Source organism: Rana temporaria, chromosome 10 (assembly GCF_905171775.1).
Source record: "Rana temporaria chromosome 10, aRanTem1.1, whole genome shotgun sequence".
In the NCBI taxonomy this organism is placed as follows: Eukaryota; Metazoa; Chordata; class Amphibia; order Anura; family Ranidae; genus Rana; species Rana temporaria.
Genome location: NC_053498.1, coordinates 111,008,498 through 111,022,386, shown reverse-complemented (window position 1 = coordinate 111,022,386; position 13,889 = coordinate 111,008,498). Strand labels below are relative to the sequence as shown.

General features: G+C 41.6%; 1 protein-coding gene across 1 annotated transcript in view; it reads right to left on the bottom strand.

The window, feature by feature from the left end:
* Positions 1–13,680, bottom strand: part of LOC120915454 (tyrosine-protein phosphatase non-receptor type 11-like) — a 184,084-nt gene extending 170,404 nt beyond the window's left edge. The window contains exon 1 of the mRNA XM_040325985.1: positions 13,479–13,680. Within this exon, the coding sequence (XP_040181919.1) occupies positions 13,479–13,492 (14 nt within the window). The 5' untranslated portion in view covers positions 13,493–13,680. The remainder of the gene's footprint in view (positions 1–13,478) is intronic.
* Positions 13,681–13,889: the final 209 nt, after the last annotated feature.

Genomic DNA, 13,889 nt, shown 5'->3' with positions numbered 1-13,889 from the left:
GGCATAATAGAAGAGCAGCGTCTAGAACAGGGGTCTCCAAACTTTCTAAACAAAGGGCCAGTTTATGGTCATTCAGACTTTAGGGGGACCGGACTGTGGCCAGTGGGAGTAAAAAATGCCCTGGCATAAGTGGGAGAAAACAATGTTCCATCATTGATGTCAGTGAGAGGAAGGACGCCCCCACCGTTGGGAGGAAGGACGCCCCCACCGTTGGGAGGAAGGACGCCCCCACCGTTGGGAGGAAGGACGCCCCCACCGTTGGGAGGAAGGACGCCCCCACCGTTGTGGTCGTTGGGAAACTGTAACCGAGGCCACGGTTTGGAGACCACGGCTCTGGACAAAGGAGTAAAGGGGGCACCTTTGGACAGCACCATTGTAATCCTGGGGGGAGAGGAGTGAATTGTCTCATCCATGTAAACTGATACATTCTGCTGGGAATTTGTGCTGTGAAAAACAGACTTGCTGGCTGGATTACGAAATGAAAAATAGAAGAAAGCCTAAAAAAGGAAATAATACAAACATCACATGTAAGAATTGGTAAAACTGTGATATATTAAAGGATTGCTTTTGTGTTGAATACCACTCAAAAATCCACTTCAGCCCAAATGCTTTACCTGCTGCCAAGCAATTTAATCAATATACAACATTCCATAAAACAAAAAATAAAAACCCCCCACAGATCAGCGACACAAGACTAATAATGTTTCCACAAAGGATCATCAGAGTTATTCAAGAGAATGGAGCGCGATTCTGAGCAACACAGAAAATCATACAATGTGCTGAGAGTTTGTGTTAATTGAGATATGAAAGCTTTATGTCCTGTGTGGAGCCTTTTTGACATCCATTGGGCAAATGCGCCAAGCGCTCTGTGTTGACACTTGTTTGTGCAAGGCCTCTACTCCATGTGGACAATAATAGAAAAGGGAGCTGTACCCGACACCCCAGGTCCTGTCCTAAATGATACTCTGCTTAAAAACTCCAGGATACTCAACAAGCAAAATCCTATTTCTTTCAATGGTGCTTGTTCACAGCCCTAGGTGCGACGCGTGGAATCCTGTGAAAAAATTAAAATTGCCCACACAGAATTGTGAGAGGGAACATGCATTCCCGCTACGCAAAATGTGGATGGGGCCTAAAATGCTTAACACTTGCAAAACACAAAAACAAATGCCTTAAAATCACTCTGCTCAGGTGTGAATGCAGCCTTAAAGGGTTAGTTCACCTTCACCACAAAACTGCCTATGCAGAAAAGGGGCATCTGTAGATAAACTGTGCAGCTCAGACTAAAGTTGAATAATGCCCTTGCTATAGGTGTAGGCCATTTACATACCACCTGACTGGAATACTCCCATAACGTTGCCAAGTGAGGCCTAGTCATCACTGCTCACCTTCCCCATCACAGGGGTGAGATCTCAAATGCTGAGCTCAGAGCTACCACCTCAGGGGAGAGAAAGTGTATGTGAGGGGGTTTGAATCAGAGGAAGAGCTCACTCCTGTGATGGTGGAAGGTGAGCAGTGATGACCAGGCCTCACTTAGTAACATCCTGGGAGTACTAAGCAATGTCCTGGGAATATTCCAGTCAGGCTTCATAAGGTTTGTAAATGACCTACACCAAAGGGCACCATTCAAAATTTAGTCAGAGCTGCACAGTTTTTATCTACAGGATGTTCCTTATCTGCACAGGCAGTTTTGTGGTAAATGTGAACTATCCTTTTAACCGCTTGACCAGTATTAATTTTGTTTACTAAAATATTTTTGTCAGCTTAATTAAATCGACTAAAACAATTCAGATGACTAAAAACTAAATAAAATGTATATCACAACGGATAAATCTATGCCTGTAGCGCATGTCCAAACCTTTTACCATAAATAATAAACATGTTATTCAATTTTTACTCCAGGAATATATAAATATTTGTCAGTTCTTAAAAAAAAAAAAAAAAAAAATGCATTAAAATTTAACTCAACCCATTAGATTTTAGTCAAAAGACTAACTAAAAACTAAAATTAAAATTTGGCGGAAACTATATGATTTGAAGGAGGGGCGGGCAGGAAGTCGAGTGAGTGCAAGATGGCCCCCACTCGACTCTATGCCCTTGGAGGACCATAGCAACGTTGCCTCACATGCTTAAGGGATGGACTTTTTTTGCTTTTTGAAGGTAAATGAGAGATCTGAGGTCTTTTTGACCCCAGATCCCTCAATAAAGAGGATGCTTATTTCTATTACAATGGATGTTTACATTCCTTGTAATAGGAATAAACGTGATATAAAAAAAAAAAATGTATGTATGCATGTATGTATGTATGAATGAATGAATGAATGAAAGAAATACACACACATTATTTTAATTTTCTTTAAACAAAACTATAAAAAAAAAAAAAAAAAAAAAAAAAAAAATAATAATATAAAATATATTATATATATATATATATATATATATATATATATATATATATATATATATATATATATATATATATATATATATATATCCATCCATATATATATATCCATCCAGTCCCTCCCTGCTTGCACGCAGAAGCAAACGCATACATAAGTCATGCCCACATATGTAAACAGTGTTCAAACCACACATGCAAGGGATCGCGGTTGTTAGAGTGAGAGCAATAATTCTCCCACTAGACCTCCTCTAACTCTAAATAGGTAACCTGTAAAGATTTTTAAAGCGTCGCCTATGGAGATTTTTAAGTACCATAGTTTGTCGCCATTTCAACTGCACATTCAGAAGAGCAGCATTTAGGCGAAAAAAAACAAAAACGTGCATTAACACTAGACATGTGCGTGCGTTAATGCAGTCTAATGAACAGAATAAATTCATATTTTGGCTAATAAAATGCATTAACACCAAAAATGTATACAAAACGCGGCTTCAGGCACGTTTCTTAAGCTGTGCTAGCTTCTAAAAGGAAGGGGGGGGGAAATGCCCTGTGTGCATGTAGCCATACAGAGGAAGTTGGCAGGCTTTTGGCTCAAGTATGGCTAGCCGTGGCAACTGAAAACAACCTCCTGGGGACAGGGTCATTGGGAAGTATTGCTGGTGAGGAGGTGGACACCAAAATGCTGGGGCTATTGTTAGGCAAACCCGGCACCACGTGTCCTGACAAAACGCCAGCAGTCAATACTGTATAGTTGTAAAGTTGCTCTACTAGTAAAATAAGTCTGTTTTGTATTATGATTTCAAAGTTTGTTCAAAATTAACAGAACAAACAGTTTTTCTTTCAAGGTTGCATTTACACCTGAGTGTAGCATCTTTGAGCATTCTTTTTGGTGTTTTTTTTCACACATTTTTAAGCTTTGGTGTTTTTTTTTTTATTAGCTAATAGAGAACGTGATTATCTGTTACATCATCTTTTTTTTTAGCTTTTCCATCAGCTTTTTTTTATTTACTTATTTTGTTAAGGGTAAGGGGGTTAATATTTTATTTATGGTTTTATTTTTTGTAATAAACCCCTATTATATAATAATAATAATAATAATAATCATCCTTACACAAAATAATTGTTTTCTTTTTGTTCAGGTTTGGGTGTTTATCATCATTAATAATTTAAGATTTTTTTAAAGTTAGGGGTTAATTATTAATTTATTATTACATATTAATTCATTTTATTTATTGATTTTTTGTTTTGTGTATTTATTTTACATTCATCTATATAACTTTTTTCCCCCTTTACACTTGAGCAGAAAAAAAAAAAAAATCACACAAAAGCGCAGAAAAAAACACGCAAATCATGCATTTTCATCAATTTCTAAAGGGAATAAAAAAACACCAAAATCTGCCCAATTTGAGCTACGAAAAAATAAAACCTCCACAACGCTTGAGCTTCGGGCGATTTGGAGTGGAGAAAAAAATCCATACAGAATTATTGATTTTTTTCCGCTCTGGTGTTTTGGAGCTTTGAGCTTCAATCTACAAAACGCTGAGGTGTGAATGGGGCCTAACTGAAAGAGTATTTAAGAACTTTTCAAATACAAAAAAAGCTGCCCTATGAAACATAACATCACATCATCTATGCTTCTATATTATTCAAATGGTGTCCATATACAATACACAGGTAATTTACTAAAGCACGAGAGCGCAAAATCTGGTGCAGCTCTGCATAGAAACCAATCAGCTTCCAGGTTTTATTTAATTGAACAAGCTGACATTAGAAGCCGATTGGCTACCACGTACAGCTACACCAGATATTGCACTCTTCATCGGTTGTGCCCTCACTTTTTTTTTTTCTTAGCGATCTACACACAAAATGTAAAATCATAAATGCATACTAAATGGACACAATCTAACTCATTCCATAATAAGAGATCTCTCCTCTACACACAGATCTCTCTCTTCCTCTGCTCCTACAGGATATGGTGCAAACAAATCACCATAAAAGAAAAGGCTATATAGTACTTTACCTTCCAAAACAATTTATTGCTGCAAATAATTTATAATTCACTCACTTTCACTTGTGCATAAATACACCACTTTAACCACTTACCCCCCGGACCATATTGCTGCCCAAAGACCAGAGACCTTTTTGCGATTCGGGACTGCGTCGCTTTAACAGACAATTGCGCGGTCGTGCGACGTGGCTCCCAAAAAAAATTGGCGTTCTTTTTTCCCCACAAATAGAGCTTTCTTTTGGTGGTATTTGATCACCTCTGCGGTTTTTAGTTTTTGCGCTATAAACAAAAATATAGCGACAATTTTGAAAAAAATGAATATTTTTTACTTTTTGCCATAATAAATATCCCCCAAAAATATTTAAAAAAATGTTTTATTCCTCAGTTTAGGCCGATACGTATTCTTCTATATATTTTTCGTAAAAAAAAAAAAAAAAAAAAAATAAATCGCAATAAGCGTTAATTGATTGGTTTGCGCAAAAGTTATAGCGTTTACAAAATAGGGGGTATTTTTATTAATATTTTTTTTTACTAGTAATGGCGGCGATCAGCGATTTTTTTCGGTACTGCGACATTATGGCGGACACTTCGGACACTTTTTTGGGACCATTGGCATTTTTATAGCGATCAGTGCTATAAAAATGCATTGGATTACTATAAAAATGCCACTGGCAGTGAAGGGGTTTAACACTAGGGGGCGGGGAAGGGGTCAAGTATGTCCCTTGTGTGTTCTTACTGTGGGGGGGGGGGGTGGCCTCACTAGGGGAAACACTGATCCTCTGTTCATACATTGTATGAACAGAAGATCAGCATTTCCCCCGCTGACAGGACCGGGAGCTGTGTGTTTACACACACAGCTCCCCGCTCTGTAACGAGCGATCGCGTGTGCCCGGCAGAGATCGCGCCCGCTGGGCACACGCACGGGAGTGAGCACGCGCCCCTAGAGGCGGCTCAAAGAGCCTACGTAGTATGACGTGCTCTCGCCCAGGAGAGCCGACCTGCCGCCGTAGAATGACGGCGGCTGGTCGGCAAGCAGTTAAACAGCATTACAATGTGTTTCAGGATATTCGGACGATATTCGATACTGCATGCCGTAATCCCTACAAAGGTGAGGACGTCATCCAAAACTCTCCGCCCGACATGTTTCGGCACAACACGCAACTTCCTCAGGGGAAGTAACGTGTTGAAGAAACGCGTCACTGGCTCTCTGCTCTGCCCCTCCAGCGCCAACTAAAGCTCTGGGCTGTGGAGAGTGCAGGAGAGGCAGGCATCTGGGTGGATCATGACTGTAAAGTCTGGATCTTTCCTGAGCCCGGCTCAGCTGAGGGACTACAGCCAGCTGCAAACTTTAGCCCGTAGTTAGCTGAAAACGGGTCACGGGAATGCAGAAGGAACTGCACTCCTGTGATCCCCAAGAGAAGTATTGCAAAAAAAAAAAACATAGGTGGGAGGTATTCTGTAGTTTACAGAGGCTTACAGGAATATTAACACTGATCGAGATTTCAGTGCAACAGGTGCACTAAAAGTTACCAGTGGATTTCAGGCAGGATCAATGGTTCTTTTTCACGCTTATTAAACTATAAGAACATGTTCTTTTATTGGAGCATTTAACAGATCAACAAGGAGAAAAGACATTAAATGCCAGGCTTACATACACTAACTACGCATTTATTTTTATTTTTTTGTAATTAAACTAGGCATCTTTTAACTATGCAGATTGTGTGTGCTGGCTCCCTGGCGCCCAAGGCCGGCTCCCTGGCACCCAAGGACAGCTCCTTGTTTTGGGTGAAATTTTTTCCGGGTCTGGCCCAAAGACCTTTTTTTTCGCACCAGTTAGTTTTGCCCCACCATTCCCCAAGTCTGTCTGCAGTATCAGGAGAAATATATAATATATCTGAAATAGAATTGCCAATTGCAAACCAACTTCTGCCAACACATCCTGCCATCAGACCATCTGCTAGTAAAAGTTATTTCTTTGCTTTCACAAGCCACCAAAAACACAGAAGTTTCAAAGCAACTCACACCATCCAGAAAAGGATAAGGAAATGTAATCCAAGACAGGATTGAAGGATGTAAATGCCAGAAGATGGATAAGCAAAGGAAAGGAGGGGGAACAACAGTACACAGAGCTTTGACAAGGAGATGATGTGAGGAGGAAATAGCAAAGCAAAAAAAAAAAAAAAGAAGAAAAAACAGGGAAGAGACAAGAGTGCAGAGAATAAAACAGGAAAATAGAAGATATTTACGAGAAATATTTAGACTACAAGAGAGAGAGAGAGAGGAGACATGGAGGAAGGTTCATCAAGACTGCCGGATAGATGAAACCAAAATCGAACTTTTTGGCAACAATGAAAAACGTTATGTTTGGCGTAAAAGCAACACAGCTCATCACCCTGAACACACCATCCCCACTGTCAAACATGGTGGTGGCAGCATCATGGTTTGGGCCTGCTTTTCTTAACCACTTGATTACTGGGCACATATACACCCCCCCCCCCCCCCTCCTGCCCAGGTGAAATTTCAGCTTCCGGCACTGCGTTTCTTTAACTGACAATTGCGCGGTCGTGCGACGTGGCTCCCAAACAAAATTGACGTCCTTTTTTCCCCACAAATAGAGATTTCTTTTGGTGGTATTTGATCACCTCTGCGGTTTTTATTTTTTGCGCTATAAACAAGCAGGGAGGACGCAGCAGAAGGACGCCAGACCCAACGAAGAGGACACCCGAAGCCGCAGACGGACGCCGGACCCCGACGAGGCCGCCGATGGACGCCGCGCAAGACACCAAAACTAAGTACAAAAAATCTTTTTTCCACAGGAATTGGGGCAACTTTAGGGGTGCGCGCTATACGCGGGAGCGCGCTATTCCCCGATAAATACGGTACAATATTTTTTACTTGTTGCTATAATAAATATCCCAATTTAAAAAAAAACAAAAAAAAAAACGTTTTTTTCAGTCTAGGCCGATACGTATTATTCTACATATTTTTGGTAAAAAAAATAAAAAATAAAAAATCGCAATAAGCGACTGGTTTGCGCAAAAGTTATAGCGCCTACAAAATAGGGGACAGAATTATTATTATTTTTTAATAGTTATGGCGGCGATCTGCGACGTTATGGCGGACACATCGGACACTTGACACATTTTTGGCACCATTCACATTTATACTGCAATCAGTGCTATAAATATGCACCAATTACTGTATAAATGTGACTGGCATTGAAGGGGTTAACACTAGGGGGTCAGGAAGGGGTTAAATGTGTACCCTTAATAGTGTTCTAACTGTGGGGGAGGTGACCGATCTGTGTCTCTATGTACAAGAGACACAGATCGGTCTCCTCTCTCCCTGACAGGACGCTGTCATTGTGACAGCCGGCAATGAGAAATGATCTCATATGTTTACATATGAGATCATCTCTCATTGGCCACACAGATCGCCTACCAAACGGCCACTCCGATTGCCCGTTCACGGCGATCTGTGATTGGCTGTGTCCAAGGGACACGGCCAGCACAGAGTTTCCCCGCTGCGCGCGCGGGGAGCGAGGAAAGGATTTTCAGGTCCGCGCTGTAGCCGTCATTCGGCTATAGCGCGGGCCTCAGGTGGTTCAGCAGGGACAGGGAAGATGGATGGAGCCAAATACAGGACCATTCTGGAAGAAAACCTGATGGAGTCTGCAAAAGACCTGAGACTGGGACAGAGATTTGTCTTCCAACAAGACAATGATCCAAAACATAAAGCAAAATCTACAATGGAATGGTTCACAAATAAACATATCCAGGTGTTAGAATGGCCAAGTCAAAGTCCAGACCTGAATCCAATCGAGAATCTGTGGAAAGAACTGAAAACTGCTGTTCACAAACGCTCTCCATCCAACCTCACTGAGCTCAAGAGGTTTTGCAAGGAGGAATGGGCAAAAATTTCAGTCTCTCGATGTGCAAAACTGATAGAGACATACCCCAAGCGACTTACAGCTGTAATCGCAGCAAAAGGTGGCGCTACAAAGTATTAACTGAAGGGGGCTGAATCATTTTGCACGCCCAATTTTTCAGTTTTTTATTTGTTAAAAAAGTTTGAAATATCCAATAAATTTCGTTCCTCTTCACGATTGTGTCCCACTTGTCGATTCTTCAAAAAAAAAAAAAAATACAGTTTTCTATCTTTATGTTTGAAGCCTGAAATGTGGCAAAAGGTCGCAAAGTTCAAGGGGGCCGAATACTTTCGCAAGGCACTGTATATATATTTGTTTGGGGATTCCAAGTAATTTTCGAACAAAAAATATTGATTTTAACTTAAGAAAGTGTCAGAAAAAAAGATTTGGACTTCAAGTGGTTAAACTTCCTGCATTTACACACAGAAGTTTGCTCTGAGAAGGAAGTTAGTTACAATGTTTCATGTTGTTACACACAGAAGTTTGCTCTGAGAAGGAAATTGGTTACAATGTTTCATGTTGTTACACACAGAAGTTTATCCCTTTGATCCAAGAAGGAAGAATTAGTTACAATGTTTCCCGTTAAGAACTTGGCAGACTGCCCGATATTTTCTTTTGTCAGCTGAGTGAGCAGAGAAGTCTCTCCACTTGTTCTATGAAAGAATCAGCAAACTCGGGGGATGAATCGAGATCACGATTTTTGTAACGATTAATCGTGCAGCTCTAGTAGTGTGTAGGGGTAAAGTGTAGAATGGGGGGGAGAGGGGGGGTAAGGTGCAAATGTGGGAAGGCAAGGTGTAGAATTGGTGTGGGGGGGGGGGGGGTAAGGTGTAGTAGTGGTGTAGGGATGAGGGGAGCAGTAGTAGAGTAGTAGTGATGAAAAGTGTAGTATTAGTGTAGTAGTGATGAGAAATGTAGTAGTGGTGATGAGAAGGAGTAGTGGTAGTAAGTAGGGATGAGAGTAGCAGTAGTAGGGACGAGAAGTGTAGTAGGGATGAGAAGTGTAGTAGGGATGAGAAGTGTAGTAGGGATGAGAAGTGTAGTAGGGATGAGAAGTGTAGTAGTAGTAGGGATGAGAAGTGTAGTAGTAGAAGGGATGAGAAGTGTAGTAGTAGAAGGGATGAGAAGTGTAGTAGTAGTAGTAGGGATGATGAGAAGTGTAGTAGTGATGATGAGAAGTGTAGTAGTAGTAGGGATGATGAGAAGTGTAGTAGTAGTAGGGATGATGAGAAGTGTAGTAGTAGTAGGGATGATGAGAAGTGTAGTAGTAGTAATGATGAGAAGTGTAGTAGTAGTAGTAGGGATGATGAGAAGTGTAGTAGTAGTAGGGATGATGAGAAGTGTAGTAGTAGTAGGGATGATGAGAAGTGTAGTAGTAGTAGTAGTAGTAGTAGGGATGAGAAGTGTAGTAGTAGGGATGAGAAGTGTAGTAGTAGGGATGATGAGAAGTATAGTAGTAGGGATGAGAAGTGTAGTAGTAGGGATGATGAGAAGTATAGTAGTAGGGATGAGAAGTGTAGTAGTAGTAGGGATGATGAGAAGTGTAGTAGTAGTAGGGATGATGAGAAGTGTAGTAGTAGGGATGAGAAGTGTAGTAGTAGGGATGAGAAGTGTAGTAGTAGGGATGATGAGAAGTGTAGTAGTAGTAGTAGGGATGAGAAGTGTAGTAGTAGTAGTAGTAGTAGTAGTAGTAGGGATGATGAGAAGTGTAGTAGTAGGGATGAGAAGTGTAGTAGTAGTAGTAGGGATGATGAGAGGAGTTGTAGGGATGAGAAGTTTAGTTGTAGTAGTAGTAGGGATGATGAGAAGTGTAGTAGTAGTAGTAGGGATGATGAGAAGTGTAGTAGTAGGGATGAGAAGTGTAGTAGTAGGGATGATGAGAAGTGTAGTAGTAGTAGGGATGAGAAGTGTAGTAGTAGGGATGATGAGAAGTGTAGTAGTAGTAGGGATGATGAGAAGTGTAGTAGTAGTAATGATGAGAAGTGTAGTAGTAGTAGTAGGGATGATGAGAAGTGTAGTAGTAGTAGGGATGATGAGAAGTGTAGTAGTAGTAGTAGTAGTAGTAGGGATGAGAAGTGTAGTAGGGATGAGAAGTGTAGTAGTAGTAGTAGGGATGAGAAGTGTAGTAGTAGTAGGGATGAGAAGTGTAGTAGGGATGAGAAGTGTAGTAGGGATGAGAAGTGTAGTAGGGATGAGAAGTGTAGTAGTAGAAGGGATGAGAAGTGTAGTAGTAGGGATGATGAGAAGTGTAGTAGTAGTAGGGATGATGAGAAGTGTAGTAGTAGTAGGGATGATGAGAAGTGTAGTAGTAGTAATGATGAGAAGTGTAGTAGTAGTAGGGATGATGAGAAGTGTAGTAGTAGTAGGGATGATGAGAAGTGTAGTAGTAGTAGGGATGATGAGAAGTGTAGTAGTAGTAGTAGTAGTAGTAGTAGGGATGAGAAGTGTAGTAGTAGGGATGAGAAGTGTAGTAGTAGGGATGATGAGAAGTATAGTAGTAGGGATGATGAGAAGTATAGTAGTAGGGATGATGAGAAGTGTAGTAGTAGTAGTAGTAGTAGTAGGGATGAGAAGTGTAGTAGTAGGGATGAGAAGTGTAGTAGTAGGGATGATGAGAAGTATAGTAGTAGGGATGATGAGAAGTATAGTAGTAGGGATGATGAGAAGTATAGTAGTAGGGATGAGAAGTGTAGTAGTAGGGATGATGAGAAGTGTAGTAGTAGTAGGGATGATGAGAAGTGTAGTAGTAGGGATGAGAAGTGTAGTAGTAGTAGGGATGGTGAGAAGTGTAGTAGTAGGGATGAGAAGTGTAGTAGTAGGGATGAGAAGTGTAGTAGTAGGGATGATGAGAAGTGTAGTAGTAGTAGTAGTAGTAGTAGGGATGAGAAGTGTAGTAGTAGTAGTAGTAGTAGGGATGATGAGAAGTGTAGTAGTAGGGATGAGAAGTGTAGTAGTAGTAGTAGTAGGGATGATGAGAGGAGTTGTAGGGATGAGAAGTTTAGTTGTAGTAGTAGTAGGGATGATGAGAAGTGTAGTAGTAGTAGGGATGATGAGAAGTGTAGTAGTAGGGATGAGAAGTGTAGTAGTAGGGATGATGAGAAGTGTAGTAGTAGGGATGATGAGAAGTGTAGTAGTAGTAGGGATGAGAAGTGTAGTAGTAGGGATGATGAGAGGAGTTGTAGGGATGATGAGAAGTGTAGTAGTAGGGATGATGAGAAGTGTAGTAGTAGTAGGGATGATGAGAAGTGTAGTAGTAGTAGGGATGAGAAGTGTAGTAGTAGGGATGATGAGAGGAGTTGTAGGGATGATGAGAAGTGTAGTAGTAGGGATGATGAGAGGAGTTGTAGGGATGATAAGTGTAGTAGTAGGGATGAGAAGTGTAGTAGGGATGAGAAGTGTAGTAGGGATGAGAAGTGTAGTAGGGATGAGAAGTGTAGTAGGGATGAGAAGTGTAGTAGGGATGAGAAGTGTAGTAGTAGTAGGGATGAGAAGTGTAGTAGTAGAAGGGATGAGAAGTGTAGTAGTAGAAGGGATGAGAAGTGTAGTAGTAGTAGTAGGGATGATGAGAAGTGTAGTAGTGATGATGAGAAGTGTAGTAGTAGTAGGGATGATGAGAAGTGTAGTAGTAGTAGTAGTAGTAGGGATGATGAGAAGTGTAGTAGTAGTAGGGATGATGAGAAGTGTAGTAGTAGTAGGGATGATGAGAAGTGTAGTAGTAGTAGTAGTAGTAGTAGGGATGAGAAGTGTAGTAGTAGGGATGAGAAGTGTAGTAGTAGGGATGATGAGAAGTATAGTAGTAGGGATGATGAGAAGTATAGTAGTAGGGATGAGAAGTGTAGTAGTAGGGATGATGAGAAGTATAGTAGTAGGGATGAGAAGTGTAGTAGTAGTAGGGATGATGAGAAGTGTAGTAGTAGTAGGGATGGTGAGAAGTGTAGTAGTAGGGATGAGAAGTGTAGTAGTAGGGATGAGAAGTGTAGTAGTAGGGATGATGAGAAGTGTAGTAGTAGTAGTAGTAGTAGTAGGGATGAGAAGTGTAGTAGTAGTAGTAGTAGTAGTAGGGATGAGAAGTGTAGTAGTAGTAGTAGTAGTAGTAGTAGGGATGATAAGTGTAGTAGTAGGGATGAGAAGTGTAGTAGTAGTAGTAGTAGGGATGATGAGAGGAGTTGTAGGGATGAGAAGTTTAGTTGTAGTAGTAGTAGGGATGATGAGAAGTGTAGTAGTAGTAGTAGGGATGATGAGAAGTGTAGTAGTAGGGATGATGAGAAGTGTAGTAGTAGTAGTAGTAGGGATGAGAAGTGTAGTAGTAGGGATGATGAGAAGTGTAGTAGTAGGGATGATGAGAGGAGTTGTAGGGATGATAAGTGTAGTAGTAGGGATGAGAAGTGTAGTAGTAGGGATGATGAGAAGTATAGTAGTAGGGATGAGAAGTGTAGTAGTAGTAGGGATGATGAGAAGTGTAGTAGTAGTAGGGATGGTGAGAAGTGTAGTAGTAGGGATGAGAAGTGTAGTAGTAGGGATGAGAAGTGTAGTAGTAGGGATGATGAGAAGTGTAGTAGTAGTAGTAGTAGTAGTAGGGATGAGAAGTGTAGTAGTAGTAGTAGTAGTAGTAGGGATGAGAAGTGTAGTAGTAGTAGTAGTAGTAGTAGTAGGGATGATAAGTGTAGTAGTAGGGATGAGAAGTGTAGTAGTAGTAGTAGTAGGGATGATGAGAGGAGTTGTAGGGATGAGAAGTTTAGTTGTAGTAGTAGTAGGGATGATGAGAAGTGTAGTAGTAGTAGTAGGGATGATGAGAAGTGTAGTAGTAGGGATGATGAGAAGTGTAGTAGTAGTAGTAGTAGGGATGAGAAGTGTAGTAGTAGGGATGATGAGAAGTGTAGTAGTAGGGATGATGAGAGGAGTTGTAGGGATGATAAGTGTAGTAGTAGGGATGAGAAGTGTAGTAGGGATGATGAGAGGAGTTGTAGGAGGGAAGAGAAGTGTAGTAGTAGGGATGATGAGAGGAGTAGTGATGATGATGAGAGGAGGAGTAGTAGTAGTAGTGATGATGATGATGACAGGGCTGGGTAATGAATGGACAGTGATGATCGCTCCCCCTCCCCCGGGGGATATGAGTGTATCTCCGGATGGCTCTCTCCTACCTGCGGGACGTCATGTCAGCTCTCCGCTCGGCCTATGTGCTCGGCTCACAAGGCGGACCGGTCCCGTTCTTCCTCCTCCAGCACCGATGACCGGCTCCGGGTCCCGGGCTATCCGCTCTCCCGGCTCGCCTGCTTCATACAGATCCGGTCACCCCCAGTAAGCGCCTGTAACTCCCGGACTTCATAGCCCCTCCCACCATCACACCCACCATGACCACATAACGCGGCGCTACCCGCCCCTTCATAGAATATTTAAGAAAGGTCACGCCTCCGAGCCGGTCTGAGCTTCGCTCTGGAATCACCTGCCAATCAGGCGGCAGCGCTTGCCGTCCCTCCCAGCAGCTGAATACTCACTGGCTGTCTGGGTGTAGCGCGTCACGACGCCGGGAACACCCCGCCCACATGGGAGCG